General features: G+C 32.6%; 1 protein-coding gene across 1 annotated transcript; it reads left to right on the plus strand.

The window, feature by feature from the left end:
• The first annotated feature begins 5,320 nt into the window (after positions 1–5,320).
• Positions 5,321–9,886, plus strand: LOC145070276 (serine carboxypeptidase-like 27). The gene is made up of 9 exons (XM_079017212.1): positions 5,321–5,754; positions 5,859–5,951; positions 6,058–6,150; positions 6,294–6,379; positions 6,507–6,752; positions 6,866–6,993; positions 7,114–7,209; positions 7,344–7,449; positions 9,600–9,886. The coding sequence occupies exons 1-9, from the start codon at positions 5,340–5,342 to the stop codon at positions 9,747–9,749; spliced, it is 1,413 nt and encodes a 470-aa protein (XP_078873338.1). The 5' UTR covers positions 5,321–5,339; the 3' UTR covers positions 9,750–9,886.
• Positions 9,887–14,862: the final 4,976 nt, after the last annotated feature.

The following is a 14,862-nucleotide window of genomic DNA, read 5'->3' on the forward strand; positions in this document are numbered from 1 at the left end:
CTTCAAAAGTCACTGAAAGATATCAGAAATCGCCTTTAGAAGTGGTTTTCGTCGTCTGGAATCGTCTCTTTTTCGTATCTGATAATGAGGGTTGTATTTATAGGCGAAACGAAAACTTCCGGAGAATGAAATTGATAACATGCGATCACAGGTAGGCCCTATGCGATCACATGTTTCCTTAAAAACGCGTATCAGACCGATTTAATGATGTATATTGTTGTTCTGGGCTTTTTTTGGGCAACATACGATCGCAGGTTTGGATTTTTCATTTCAGATGACTTATTTTGACACTGGGAAGCTTCGTGGCAAACATGCGATAGTAGGAAAAACATGCGATCATACTTGCGATCGCATTTTTGGCCCATGTAATCGTAGATTTAGCTTTTTTCACAAATATGAAAGTCGTCTGACAGTGGATCAAAGCTGCCAGCAACATCCTTTTGCTTCAGATTGTGGAATCTATCTTCGTATGATCAATTCGATCGAATATTTCTTGACCAAAACATCTTCCAAGCATTCATCAACATCCTCCTTCAGTTCCACTCCATTTAGGCTCCAAATATGCATCCAACTGCTCCCAAAGTACTACTTCACTCGAATTATCTGAAATTGACACAAAAATGCTAGCAGTATGAGAATTTTAATAGAAGACATGAGATGAACATTATTTAAACAGATGATATGCAAATGTACAAAATATGATGTTAAATGATAATAAAAACTACCCTAAAAAATGCATAAAATGATATTTATCAGTAACATACTATTTGTGGATTTTGTTTTTCTATAAAACATTGAAAACATTACTGCTCCAAAAACACTATAAGTAGATAAGAAACATTTAAAATAAATAAATAATAAAAGCTAAAAGTTTAGGCTTGTAATTTTTTTTTAAAACTTGTTCTTAAAAACGTATTATTTTTGAGAAATCTTACCTTAACCAGATTCACATGTTAGAAAAATCAAAGTGATAATTAAATTAGTGAAATATACATGCCTTGCATGCAACATGGGAATTCAAAATTGAAAATATACATGGTGGATTAATTGAGGCATTTTTGAGAATATTTTTGTCCCTAAACATTGACTTATATTTATACTTTACTTTAGCTTAAACTAGGCACCTTTGTATTATTCTTAATCTTATCTTATATAATAGATAAACATATTTTAGAACCTACTCCAATATTAATTAATGTAGTGCGCAAAGTCTAGCCCCATATTTAGGGCGGGTCAAATGGCACTATTTATCTTCAAATTCAAGCAAAAATTACCGTAAAATTCCATATATCTTTTATTTCTTCAGCTATGATATGCGGTATTCTTTTCTTTTTTATTTAAGTTGATTTAAAGATTGATGAAATCATATTTTTTTTTTCAAATGAATTATATAAATTTGAAGTCATTTACGAATGCATATTCGAAAATATTAATAACATATACGGAATTCAAACTTAAAATGGTTAATACTTCAAATATAATTAATTAAACCGTTATAACTTATAGGGTACCCTAATTTATATGAATGAGACTGGACTTAGTCTTTAGTGGTTTACATTTACATTACTTTTATTTGTTTGGTGAATTAACTAAGGTCTAATAATAAGATCACATGGGCTACTTATATTTTTGGGCCTGTGACTTGCAAATAAATTCATTGAATCATTGGTAGCCAAAAAATAAATAAGGGTGTGAAGTGTGAACAAATAAAATTCCTTTTAACAAAAAGTAGAAAATACATTTCTTACAACGATTACACTTCATTGAAGATAATAAACACGTTATCATATTTTATTGTGCTTCTCGGTTATACACTCATACAAAAATATTTATTAGTTTATATAGTAGTGGAGTCCTGATCATCTCAAGTATATATCTATATCATTTAATCAAATTCTAGTCAAATTATCAGCTAACATAAATACTCAATAAATGTTGAAATGCGCATTATTTTCTCTATTAAATTATCCTTATTCTTGATTTCGTTGATTAAAATATGACGAAATGATGGGGTTTCTATAATTTGTGAAGTATTATAGTAATGTACGTAACTGATAAACTTGCATTTAATCGTGTAATCCTCCTTAATAAATGAAGGTTTTTGTTGCCACATGTCATCTTCTCCTTCATTTGGACACATGACATTTTCTAAAAATTTTGAATTTTCTATTTTCCACTTGTCATTTTATTGTAATTTTCATTTTATTAAATTAAAATTTCACATTTAATATGTAAGGTAATACATATGTAAGACATTTATTAGAAAGGATTTATATATGTAATGTATTAAAGTTTCATTAATTTTAATAATTAATTTTTTTTTTCATTTTTCTTATAAATTCAAACTTCTCAAATTATTAAAATTTCATATTTAATTTTTTTTTATAAATAAACCTATGTAATACATGAGTCTCACACCTAGTTGAGAAAATACAAAAGTTCTTTGACATCATGTCTAGTTTTTGTGTGACTGAGTTTATACTTTCTATGAATTTATTTGAGTTCAAAGATTAGAGCTCGACCTCTATTTGTTTCTTTGAATCTGGATCGAACAAGTTAAGCATGCATAGTGTGAATATAGTATCTCAAGATCCCTATAAAAATGTTTCATTCATGATTAAATACTCATTTACTATTGATATTATTAATGAATAAGCTAATAAAACATTATGAATTAACATGAATGTTACAATTTTAGTGATTAGCATGATAAAAACCATAAATATTAATAAATATAACAGGTTTCACTAGATATGATTTAAAAGTAATTGACAAAAGGATAATTGTAATCAATAAACCGGATGAACCGAAGTAGTTTTATGCTATTTTGTCTTGGAATATCAAAACAGTATATATAAAATTTAACTTAACTAATATTATTTATAAATACAAGAAGAATAAATGTTATCACTATATAATACGATTACTACAAGTTTAAAATTTTGAACTTACAAATTAATTAATTAACTACATATAATATTTATTTGTTCACACTTAAAAAGTATATGGTCAAAGAAGGTGGGATCCTGAGCTGGGTCTAGTGTTCATCTTCTTCTCGAGATCCATTTTCTATAATATTCTAATGTTTTATTATTATTATTTTTAGCCAAATTTCATAAAATTTTGTTTTGCCTAACAAAGAATTCCGAATAAGATTTTTTTTGCTCAATGATGTTTTCTTTTTTTTTTTAAATAAAATTTTAACGGTACTATTGTTTAAATCGAAAAAAAAATTCTAAAATATAGTTGCTTTTATGAAATTCAAAGTTTTATGTAGTGATTTTTTTGAGAAATAAACTCTTAATTGTAAATCAGATTTTTTATTTTTATTTTTAAATTTAAGAGGATAAAAAGAAAACCAAAATGCAATGAATTTTTAAGGAATTTTACCTTTATTTTTCTTTACAGGGTTAAATTTTATTAAATTTACTGAATACATGTTTCATATTAAATTTACTGAATACATGTTTCAGTTGATAAAAGATATAACATATAATGATTATTTGGAAAAGATAAAATTGCAAAAATGGTCCCTGTGGTATGCATTTTTTTGAGGTTTAGTCAAAACCTCATTTTTTTGGATTTATGGTCCTTTTGAGTCAGTCTTGTTGCATTTTTGGTTCCTCTGAATAATAAAATGACTATAATACCCTTGGGGTATTTATTTTTCATTTTTCATTTATTTCTTTTTAAATCTAATACTAATTTATTTATTTTAATAATTAAGAAAAATAAAAAGGGCCTCCCTCCCTTCCTCTCATATAGTAAAGAAAAAGTCAAAAAAATCCCATCTTCATTGTCGGTCAAACAGTGTCACCACCACAGTGGTAAGAAACATAAAATAAAACAAGCAAATACTTGATTTGTCCTCCAAGACGCCACCATCTACGACTTCAAAGTCACTGCCCCCATCCTCCTCTCCTCCAACTTTCAGGTTGTTGACTCCTCCCAGAACCCCAACAGCAAAATCGGGTTCTACTATAATAAACTAGGAAGTCTTCACTACCTATCACAACCAACAAATCACCCCAACAGGAGGTCCCAATGTTTTGAAATTTAGGTCATATATGTATATATGTTCTGATCATTGCCGCCGTGAGCTTTGGTACAATAAATTCAAGATCAATCCAAGTTTTCGTAATCTAGGGCTTCCTTCTCTACCATTCTATTTCAAGCTAAACATCACAAAACACCAATCATAGCAAACCCTTTAGGCATCGATGATGGAATAAGGAGTTACCGGGAGGGGAAAAAATCAGAAAGCTGATGCATCGATGATGGAAGTAGGAGTTACCGGAGAGCGGTTGTAGGGATGAAGACCTCCACCTCCACTAAGGTTTTTTCTGTTCTGTGTAGCCGGTAAGGATGAGGACCTCCACGTCCATTAATCCCTTACCACTATCGTTTATTGCTTCATACATTATCATCTCCGATATGTTTGAACTTGTGTAGAAGATAAGCCTCTTGGAGTGGAGAAGAAAAGTTTAGAAAGGTAGGGGTAATGGTAAGGAGAGGTTTGGCGTTTGTGTATCGCCGGTAAGAATTTTGTTTGTGTGGAGAGAGAGAGAGAGAGAGAGAGAGAGAGAGAGAGAGAGAGAGAGAGAGAGAGAGAGAGAGAGAGAGAGAGAGAGAGAGAGAGAGAGAGAGAGAGAGAGAGAGAGAGAGAGAGAGAGAGAGGCCACATATTTTTTATTTTTTTAAATAAATGAATGAATATAAGATTTAAAAAAATGAAAGAAAAATAAAAAAAATAAATATCCCAAGGGCATTACAGTCATATCAGTTTATCGAGGGACCAAAAACGTAACGAAACTATCTCAAAATGACCACCAATCTAAAAAAGTCATGATTTATACTAAAACCCCAAAAATACATACCATGAAGACCATTTTTGTATTTTTGTCTTTGGAAAATGAAAGATGGTATCTCCTCCAATGACTTGTATTTTAATCATTCTAACTTTCACATATATGATCATCAAACAAGTTACTTATATATAAATAATACATAAAATTTAGGAAATGCATACTAGATGGTATATTAGTACATTGTTATTCTCGATAAAATTGTTGGTACAAAAACTATTATGAAAAACACAAAATTAAAGAGATAAAAAAAATATTAACATCTCCAATATTAATTCATACGACTTTTTACATCTTTTTAAAAATAGGGAAAGATTATTTAATTTTATTAAATAAAAAAATCAAATGGCTATATTTAATTAAAACCAATCTCAGATTGTTTCTTAGACTATACTCTAATTCTAGTAATTCAATCAACATATAATAATTTCACAAATCCCAAACACATGCAAAACTCGAGGCTTTTCAGCAGTGATGAAAGGCCATCAGCACTCATCTTCTTCCCTCATCATCATCTTAGTGTTGGCCTTCATCACCACCTTTCTCCGGCCAGCCACCTCCGCTACACCCACTGCTGCCGCCCGTCAACACCGCTACCAACGATACAACGACAAGATTCTCAAGTTGCCCGGACAACCACCTGGTGTCAACTTTAACCAGTATTCCGGCTACATCACCGTTGATAAGAAACAGGGACGAGCTCTTTTCTACTGGTTGATCGAAGTTCCGTCCAGTAATGGCCCTGCATCGTCAAAACCTCTTGTACTCTGGTTGAACGGTGGGCCAGGGTGCTCCTCCATAGCTTATGGAGCGTTTGAGGAAGTGGGACCCTTTCGTGTGGGCCCCGATGGGAAAACTCTCTCCATAAGTCCATATGCTTGGAACAAAGGCAAGTGTTCTACTTTCTAACGTTCATTAATTCCTAATTTCCTATAATCTATTCATAGCTATATACGTGTAATTAACTTATCATGGTTAAATTAATGCATGCAGAGGCCAATTTGCTTTTCATTGATTCACCTGCTGGAGTTGGTTTTTCATATACGAATACTTCCTTTGATCAAATCACCGGTGATGAGAGAACAGGTTTATTTTTTTCTCGTTTTTACGAATAATCTGATGAGATTAATGGATGTGGTTTATGTTTATATATTCTTGGATTAACATTCTTGTGAATTTCGAAATGTTGCAGCGAAAGATGCCCATGCATTTCTTGTTAATTGGTTTCTGAGATTTCCTCAATATAAGCATAGGCCGTTTTACATCGCCGGGGAAAGTTATGCAGGTTTGTTCGATCTTGTCGACTAGAAGAAACCAATCATAATCCATCGTTAAATCTCTAATTAAAGACTGAATTAACCCTACCCATGAAAGCAGTCGGAATTCCATATATAGCTGTCGTTGATCTCGATAAGTATTTAATTTCAGGTCACTACGTTCCCCAACTATCTCAAATTATCGTCAGATTGAATAAAGGCGTCAAGAATCCAGAAATCAACTTCAAAGGTTTCTTGGTAGGCAAATCATCATCATCTTTAATTGATACGTGCTAATCACTCCATGCATGCATGGCTTAATTATAAAGAGTAATTAAAAGAACAATTTTAGAATTTAAATTAATTAACTTTTTTTTTTGATTAGCTGGGAAACCCGTTGCTTGATGATTACTATGACAACATCGGTACATTTGAGTTCTGGTGGAATCACGGGTTAATATCAGATACGACGTATCAAATATTAAACGAATCGTGTCCATACGACTCTTTCTTGTTCCCAAGTGGAGATTGCTACAAATATTTGCTACGAGCTTACTCTGAATTCGGTGACATTAACTTTTATGGCATTTATGACGATCCTTGTGATGATTTGGGCACCAAGCTACCTCTGGTGATATATATACTCTTTCTTACAATACAATTTACGTATTTATTATCTTCTCATTTCTAAATTCATGCATGCATATATACTAATTATTTTAAGCTTTCTTATTTTGGTTTCAGCCATGGATGTTTAGAGGGAACAATAATTGCCTCATAAAGTACACAAAGTCGTACATGAATCGCCCCGATGTACAAAAGGCTCTTCATGCTAATGTTACACGATTGCCCTATTCTTGGATCACGTGCAGGTAACGTTCAAACCAAATAAATGATGAACATAAACATGCATTAATCTAGTATATAATTTATATATGTGTAATGTGAAATTGTTAATTGTGAATTGGTCTCTTTTGATTAATAACATACAGTGACATCGTTAGAGGTAGTTGGACGGATTCGCCCACGACAATGCTTCCAATTTTCAAGGAGCTCATCAAGGCCGGTATTCGGATATGGGTATTTAGGTAATTTGCCTTCTCTTTTGTTTTCAATGAACAAAATTGTAGTAAAGAAATCAACAGTTAAAGTTAGGAATTGTAAACAAGTCTTTAAATTTTACCTAATTCTATGTAACAATAAATGGAAAAAATGAAAACAGCGGTGACACAGATGCTGTTCTGCCATTGACGGGTACCCGTTACTCTATCAAAGCTTTGAAATTGGAAACCCTAATTGAGTGGCATGCCTGGTATGACAAAGAAAAGGTAAGCACACATGTTCTAATTGAAAATGATATATATATATATATATATATATATATATATATATATATATATATATATATATATATATATATATATATATATATATATATATATATATATATATATATACACATAATTTAAATAGATAACCATTACTAATGAAGGTATAAAGTGTCGGAATTTAAAGCTATCAACGACAAAAGAAAAGGTTTTAGATTTTTAAAATTGGCGTACATATACCGGATTATAACAAAAAACCTATTTTTTTCGTTAAATTTTTTAGACCATGTTTTTTATCGAAAAAAACCAAATATACCATTGAATATGATTTTTCGTTCTCTTTCCACATCGATTCATATTGATATACAAAAAATGATTTTTTTCCCAAAAAAACCTACTTCATTTCTTTGTTTTTTAAAAAGTTATGGCCTACTTTTTATTGAAAAAATTTATAAATATATCAAAATTCATATTTTTTGATACTTTTTAAATATAAATTTATATTGATATAAAAAATGAAATTTCAGTACAGATTCACAATATAAATAATAGTAAGTCAGATTCACACTGTGAATTATGGTTTAGATTCACAGTATGAACATAAATTAATCTAGTTTTTTTTTTTTTTTTTTTTTTTTTTTTTTTTTTTTTATAAATCGTTGATGATGTTTATTAATAGAGGACAAAAAATTGAGATTTTGGTATAACTAGTTTTTTAGTTTTTTTATATATCAACATGAATTTCTATGGAAAGAAGACGAAAAGTATTGAACAACGGTATATTCTATTTTTTTTCTGATAAAAACATGGCTTAAAAAAAAATTTTAAACGAAAAAAAGAGGTAAATTTTTTTTGGTAAAGATGTGAGTTTTATGGTATAATTCAGTATATATGCGCCCACTGTATAAGTGTACATCCATTCATTTGTCCGTTGATCGTTTTAAATTCCGATGCTAACAATTGGTTCTTTGTTAATAATGATTCAGTATTAAATCTCATATATATAATATTATTTTTGAATAGAGCATGTATTAAAAAGGAGAAGGGATTCATACACAACAATTTTTTGTCATACACAACAATTCATGAATTATATAATTGTACAATACAACATTTTAAAGCACCAATTGTTGTGTATGGAAAAAAATTGTTGTGTACGGATCAGCTCCTATTAAAAAGTACAATCATTTTCATTTCTCTCTTTAACAAGATTAAAACGATCTTGATGAATATGTATCTTGCATTAATCTCCTTTATATTGTACTAGGTGTGAGACCCATGTATTATATAAGTTTATTTAAAAAAAATTAAATATGAAATTTTAATAATTTGAGAAATTTGAATTTATAAGAAAAATGATTTTTTTTTGAATTATTAATATTAATGAAGCTTTAAAACATTTAATACATTACATATATAAAACATTTTTAATAAATACCTTACATATTAAATGTGAAATTTAATTTAATAAAATGAAAAATACAATAAAATGACAAGTGGAAAATAGAAAATTCTAAAATTCTAAAAAAATGTCATGTATCCAAATTAAAGAGAAGATGACATGTGACAAAAAGATTTTGATTTATTAGGGATGATTTTTAGAACAATTTCTTTACAACGTATATATAAGTGAATAACGGATGAATGCTTTTAGATTATTTTCTCCTTTTTGTTCTAGAGGGGGCAAATATCTCCCCTAATAAATAAAGACCTTTTTTTTGTCAAATGTCACACTCTCATTGATTTGGCCACATATCATTTTGTGGTTATTTTCATTTAATTTTTTCTCCGCATGGCATTTTATGGTTTTTTTTCATTTTATTAATTTTCACATAGTATTTAAATGTAATAATTGCAATAAATATAATAATAAATACATATCAATTTCATTAATTGAAATTCCTTCTAATTTAAAAATTTTTAAATTAAAGTTTCATTAGTTCCCTTTGATTATTTATCTAAATTATTTGTTTAATTTAAAAGTAAAACAAATAATTTAATTTTAATAATTCGATATATTTCTATTTTTTTCTTATAAATTCAAACTTCTCAAATGTTTAGAATTCCATATATTTTTTTCTTTAAAATGAACCCATGTAACACATGAGTCTTACACCTAGTATACTTATATAAGTGTGGTGTATTCATAGGTCGGCGGATGGAGCCAAGTATATAAAGGGATGACATATTTAACAGTGAAGGGGGCAGGTCATGAAGTTCCAATGGATCGCCCAAAGCTTGCTCTTACACTGTTTGCTCATTTCTTGAAGAACATTACGTTACCATCTTCTGCTCATTAATTCTCTTAAATTTTATCCAAAAATAGTGTTTTCAATATTTCTCATTTGGATTTTGTATTATTAATTTGTTACATTTACTTGTTACATGTTTTCATACAATAGCGATTCTGGTTTATGATGATTTGATTTTTCTTGAACGATGTCGATTTTTATTGATAACTAGCAAGATGCGGATAAGATGAAACTAACCTTGATCAACTATTCAGATAAAAAGAGAACTCGAACCTAGTTCTGCAAGCATGAAATAAGAGGATGACCTCTAATTATGAGGTCATGACAAGGAGGGGGGGGAGTTGGAACACCCACGCTAAGACTAGGGTGGCCGAATCCAAAACTTCAAACCAAAATCGTATAAACAAATTTAATATTACTCAAAGTTATGACTCATCTAAATTTTAATCAAGAAAATTAATACGAAATATATACCATCAAAATGAAAATTGTCGATGTTTTAATTTTTAAACTCTTGTAAAATTATTTTTTTAACTCTACTTGAATTGTTTTACAAAATTCTTAATTATACTCTAAAGACAATAAACAAATTACAAAAGTAACTCAGAGGTTTACAACCACTTTTACAACAAGTTCAAGGAAATTAACCAAAACATGCCTCATTTCTTTAGTACCAGATTCAAAAAGTTATCGATCAACGACCGATCCATTCTTGAAGCAGCTATTACCCTCGAAGAAGTAAAGTTTGCGGTGTGAAAATGTGGGGCCGACAAGGCTCCAGGTCCCAATGGATTTATGTTTTCATTCATCAAGAAACAATGGGATATAATCATATGTGATATATTCTTAGCTATCCAAGAATTCAAGAAAACCAGAAAAATTGATAGAGGATTTAACTCCTCTTTATCATTTTAGTGCCGAAGATTATAGATCCAAACACTTTGGATGAATTCAGACCGATTAGCTTAATCGGTTGTCTTTATAAGATTATCTTGAAGGTACTAGTCGAAAGGTTAAAAGTTGTGATAGCCAAATTCATTAGCCTAACCCAAACAACTTTCATAAAGAACCGTAGCATGCTCGACGACCCGTTGGTTGTAAGTGAAATCATCTCATGGGTTAAGAAATCCAAAATCAAGGTCTTCCTCTTCAAAGTAGACTTTGAAAAGGCTTTTGATTGTGTAAAATGAAAGTACTTGGATTCTATAATGGCAAATATGGACTTTGGGATAAAATGACGCAATTGGATTTAGAGCTGTCTCATTTCTATCGGGGTCTCAATAATAGTCAACGGTTTAGCAACCAAAGAATTCTCCCTAGAGAGAGGAATTTAGAAGGGGGACTCACTATCTCCCTTCTTATTTATTATGGCTGATGAGGGACTCAATATCGCAATGGAAGAAGATACGAGTCAATGCATATTCAAAGGTGTTTCCCTTCCAAATAACGAACCAATCGTGTCTTATTTTCAATATGCGGACGATGCGATTTTCCTAGGAGAATGGTCAACCCCAAATGCCAAGAACTTAATCGGAGTACTTCCTCGTAGTTTTCAAGGAGTATCCCATGTTGGAGATAGTCCAAGAAGGGTGTCATCCAGTTTGGTTGTTCGGATGAAAGCGTGCATACCTGTGTAACATCCATAAAATTCAAGCCAATTTAAAGCTTTTCAACCATTCGAAAATAATTACTTATTACAAAGTGTTTTCCAAATAGTTTATGTCAGAGTATCCTATAAATCAAATTCCCGCTATCATCTGAAGTACCTGAAACAAAATCCAAAACTGTAAGCCCGACGCTTAGTGAGTTTCCCCAAAATACCTGCACAATAAATAACACACATATAATAACAACATACTATAGGCCCAATCAACCATCGGGTTGGAATGCCCCAGGCCCTCAACCATCGAGTTGGAATGCCACCATACTAAGGGTCCAATCATCCTCAGGATGGTATACCCTCGGCCCACAACCATCAGGTTAGAATGCCCACATACTATCAGTCAAATCATCATCGGGATGGAATACTCTCGACCCATAACCATCTCGGTCTGTTAGCTCTCGCACAAAGCAGATAAGCCTCAACCACCAATCAATCATGTGCACATATATCAGATAATCACGTAACAGTCTACAGACAGACAAACCGATCTACAAATCACTAAGCATGACAACATCCTATCTACCAGGATACCGATCTAAATGATCATAACCACATACATCCTATCTACTAGGATACCGATCTAACAGATCACACTAACAATAAAGCAAGATAACAATCCAAAGGTCCAGCCTTGGTGCCTTCGACCCTTGAGTATAATGAAAAGAACTTACCTCGCAAGTAGTGTTGAATTAGACTGAAAGTCTCAGACCGCCGTCTCACTGAAAATCATGAACTATCCAAAATAACGAATACTAAGTCAACACATGGGATATCAATCTTGACTAAGGGTCCACATAGTCCATTTTCCTTTTCTCTAATTTGGGCCACGGCCCACTATCAAATTCACTATCCAAAAGTCCATATACATAAGGCCCATCATTGGCCCAATCTTCCCAATTGGGCCCCAACTCCCTAATCTGGCCTCATTTTAAGATCTATTACCACTACCAGCCGAAAGCACATCTATTCAGAAAGCCTAGCAAGCCCATCAAGTCCCATGTCAAACTGGCCTAAAAAGGAGCCCAATCCTGAAGCCCAAATCGCCAAAAGCCCAACAGAGGGCGTACGCGGGACGTACTTTGCTTTACGTTGACCACCATCGGGGTGGTTGACTCAGTATGCTGGGTGTACCGAAATTACGCGTGACGTGCACAAATTTCACCAAAACCCTAATAAGTGCTTAATGGGTTAAGTACTTAAGCCCAAACTCCTGATCCATCGACCAAATGTGCCTTAGAACCATAAAGTCTTGAACTTTAAGACTTTGCACGTCCAGAAAGTTCTTAATACATGGTGTTAACGCATTAATACCTTTTTACTACATGCATGGGACACTTTTAGCTATTGGGACATCATTTTTATCACTTAGGACCCTTTCTAAGGTCTGAAAGGACAACTTATTTCGATCAAAACATAACTTGCACCAACTTGGGACTTTTTGGACAAGAAACGGTTTCATAAAGCTAGCATAGCAAGATCTACATCATACAAGCATAAAGGTTGGAGCTTTTTATCTCCTGGAGCTTCTAGAGCACAAAGAAACCTGTAACGCTCGTAGATCCGGGCTAGTCAATTTAGAGATAATAGGGGTCGAAAATGACTTTTCGACAAAAGATTAATAAAACCCAAGTTGTATAATATGTCTCAAGGGTTCCGTACATATAAAGAACGCTGAAATCCGAGTTATAACAAAGAAGTTATGGCCCGTCGAAGTTTTACGACAAAACCGACACAACACCGGGAGACGTAAATAGTGAATTTACGATGGAGGACTTTTTAGCCTTAGTGATATAAACCAAATTTGTAGTATACATTAAACCAAAAACATCCATAAAAAGAACGCCCAAATCTGACTTTGTATGAGGAAGTTATGATTTTTCTAAGATTCGACTTATTAGTGTACAGCCCGAAACTCGAATTTTAGTTCGAGCGGTTTTTTGCTTACGCAACCTTAATAAGAGTTGAAGATCTCATTAATAGGAACTCAAAGCTAAAATAGAGAAACATTGTAGTATGGACCTGGTGACCTATAGGTAAACACTGGCAGCAATGGACCTAGCACCCTATAGATGAGCACTGGCAGCTGCGCCACAACCCGTAGATGTTTTAGATCTACGGTAAACGTCCTAGCAGCTGCGCTCTAAGGACAGTATCGGAAACTGCGCCTAATAGGGAGCCTTATGACCATGACAGTAGCGTTTAAAGGTCAATACCGACAGAAGCGCCTCATAAAAAATATCCCAATTCTGGCAGCTGCGCCTACGCGATAATATTAGCAGTTGCGCTTGACCACTGTGTCATTGGCAGCAATGGACTTCATGTTGTTTCCTTAGGATGATCCTTAGGAATGAATGAACAAGGGTTAGCTGATCCTTAGGGTAAATCCTTAAGAAGATAATGAGGATTGGGTAATTGGCTTGATTGTTTAATGTTTAAATATAATAATTATATTATTGTGGGTTGAAAACCCTATGTCCTCACCAGGTTTCTCAACCTGACCCACTCAGTTTATTTATATCACAGGTGTCGATATGAAGTTACATTACACTGAGAGATTTAAAAGAGATGTAGATCACTAGTGTAAATGAATGTAAGTTCTATTTATGCTTATGTTTTTGTATTGACGATGACATCCCAAATGTTTTAAAAGTGAATAAAAAAAATACATTTCTTTAGAAATGCTTTGATAACGCAATTATCATGTTTTTCTAGGAACAAATTCCGCAACATTTTTATTAAAAGAGGTACTCTGATTTTTATAAAGCATAAACAAAATCGGTCTTTTCTAGTCGTGAAAATGGGGATGTCACAGTTGGTATCAGAGCATTAGTTTAAGCGAACTAGGAATATGGATTATTTCAAGACTTAAACTTAGAATGCTAAGCGATGATTGTGAGGTGTGAGCATTAGCTTATTTTAGGAATTGTGCCTAAAATGCTTTTATGTGCTTAATGCTTGTGCCTGATATGCTGTTATTTGTTCGGATCTATGGTCTATTGCCGACCGGATCTGGAAACCTTATGTGTTTAGGATTCTAAGCATTTAACTACGATATTAGAACTAGCATATAAACGTTTCAGAGTGATAAGGATGATTTAAACGTCAATCCTAAATAAAGATCTAGATTCACCTTATTCGATGTATAGATCAAGATGCCAAGGACCCGTAGCGGAAACGTGAATGCAAATGGGAACCGAGATCAGCCCCCAGTGATACAGCAAATAACAGTCGTAGTAGAAGTTGCACCTGAGCCAATCACCATAGCTGGAGTACAAGCCATGATGTGGGCTATGTTAGCTGAACAAAGGAAAGAAATGAGGCAGATGTTGCATGAAAATAGGGACGAACCTACAATGCCAGTTGAACAGCCCGAATTGAACGATCGGCAGTCAGAAGGAGGGAACTATAGTGGGACCGTTGGTCAAGCCAACCCACCAATAGTTCGACAAAACAACCAGGATGACGGAGTCGAGAGGAATGGATGCAAGTACAAGGATT

Source organism: Lactuca serriola, chromosome 8, assembly GCF_051521515.1.
Source record: "Lactuca serriola cultivar US96UC23 chromosome 8, Lser_US96UC23_V15, whole genome shotgun sequence".
Lineage (NCBI taxonomy): Eukaryota > Viridiplantae > Streptophyta > Magnoliopsida > Asterales > Asteraceae > Lactuca > Lactuca serriola.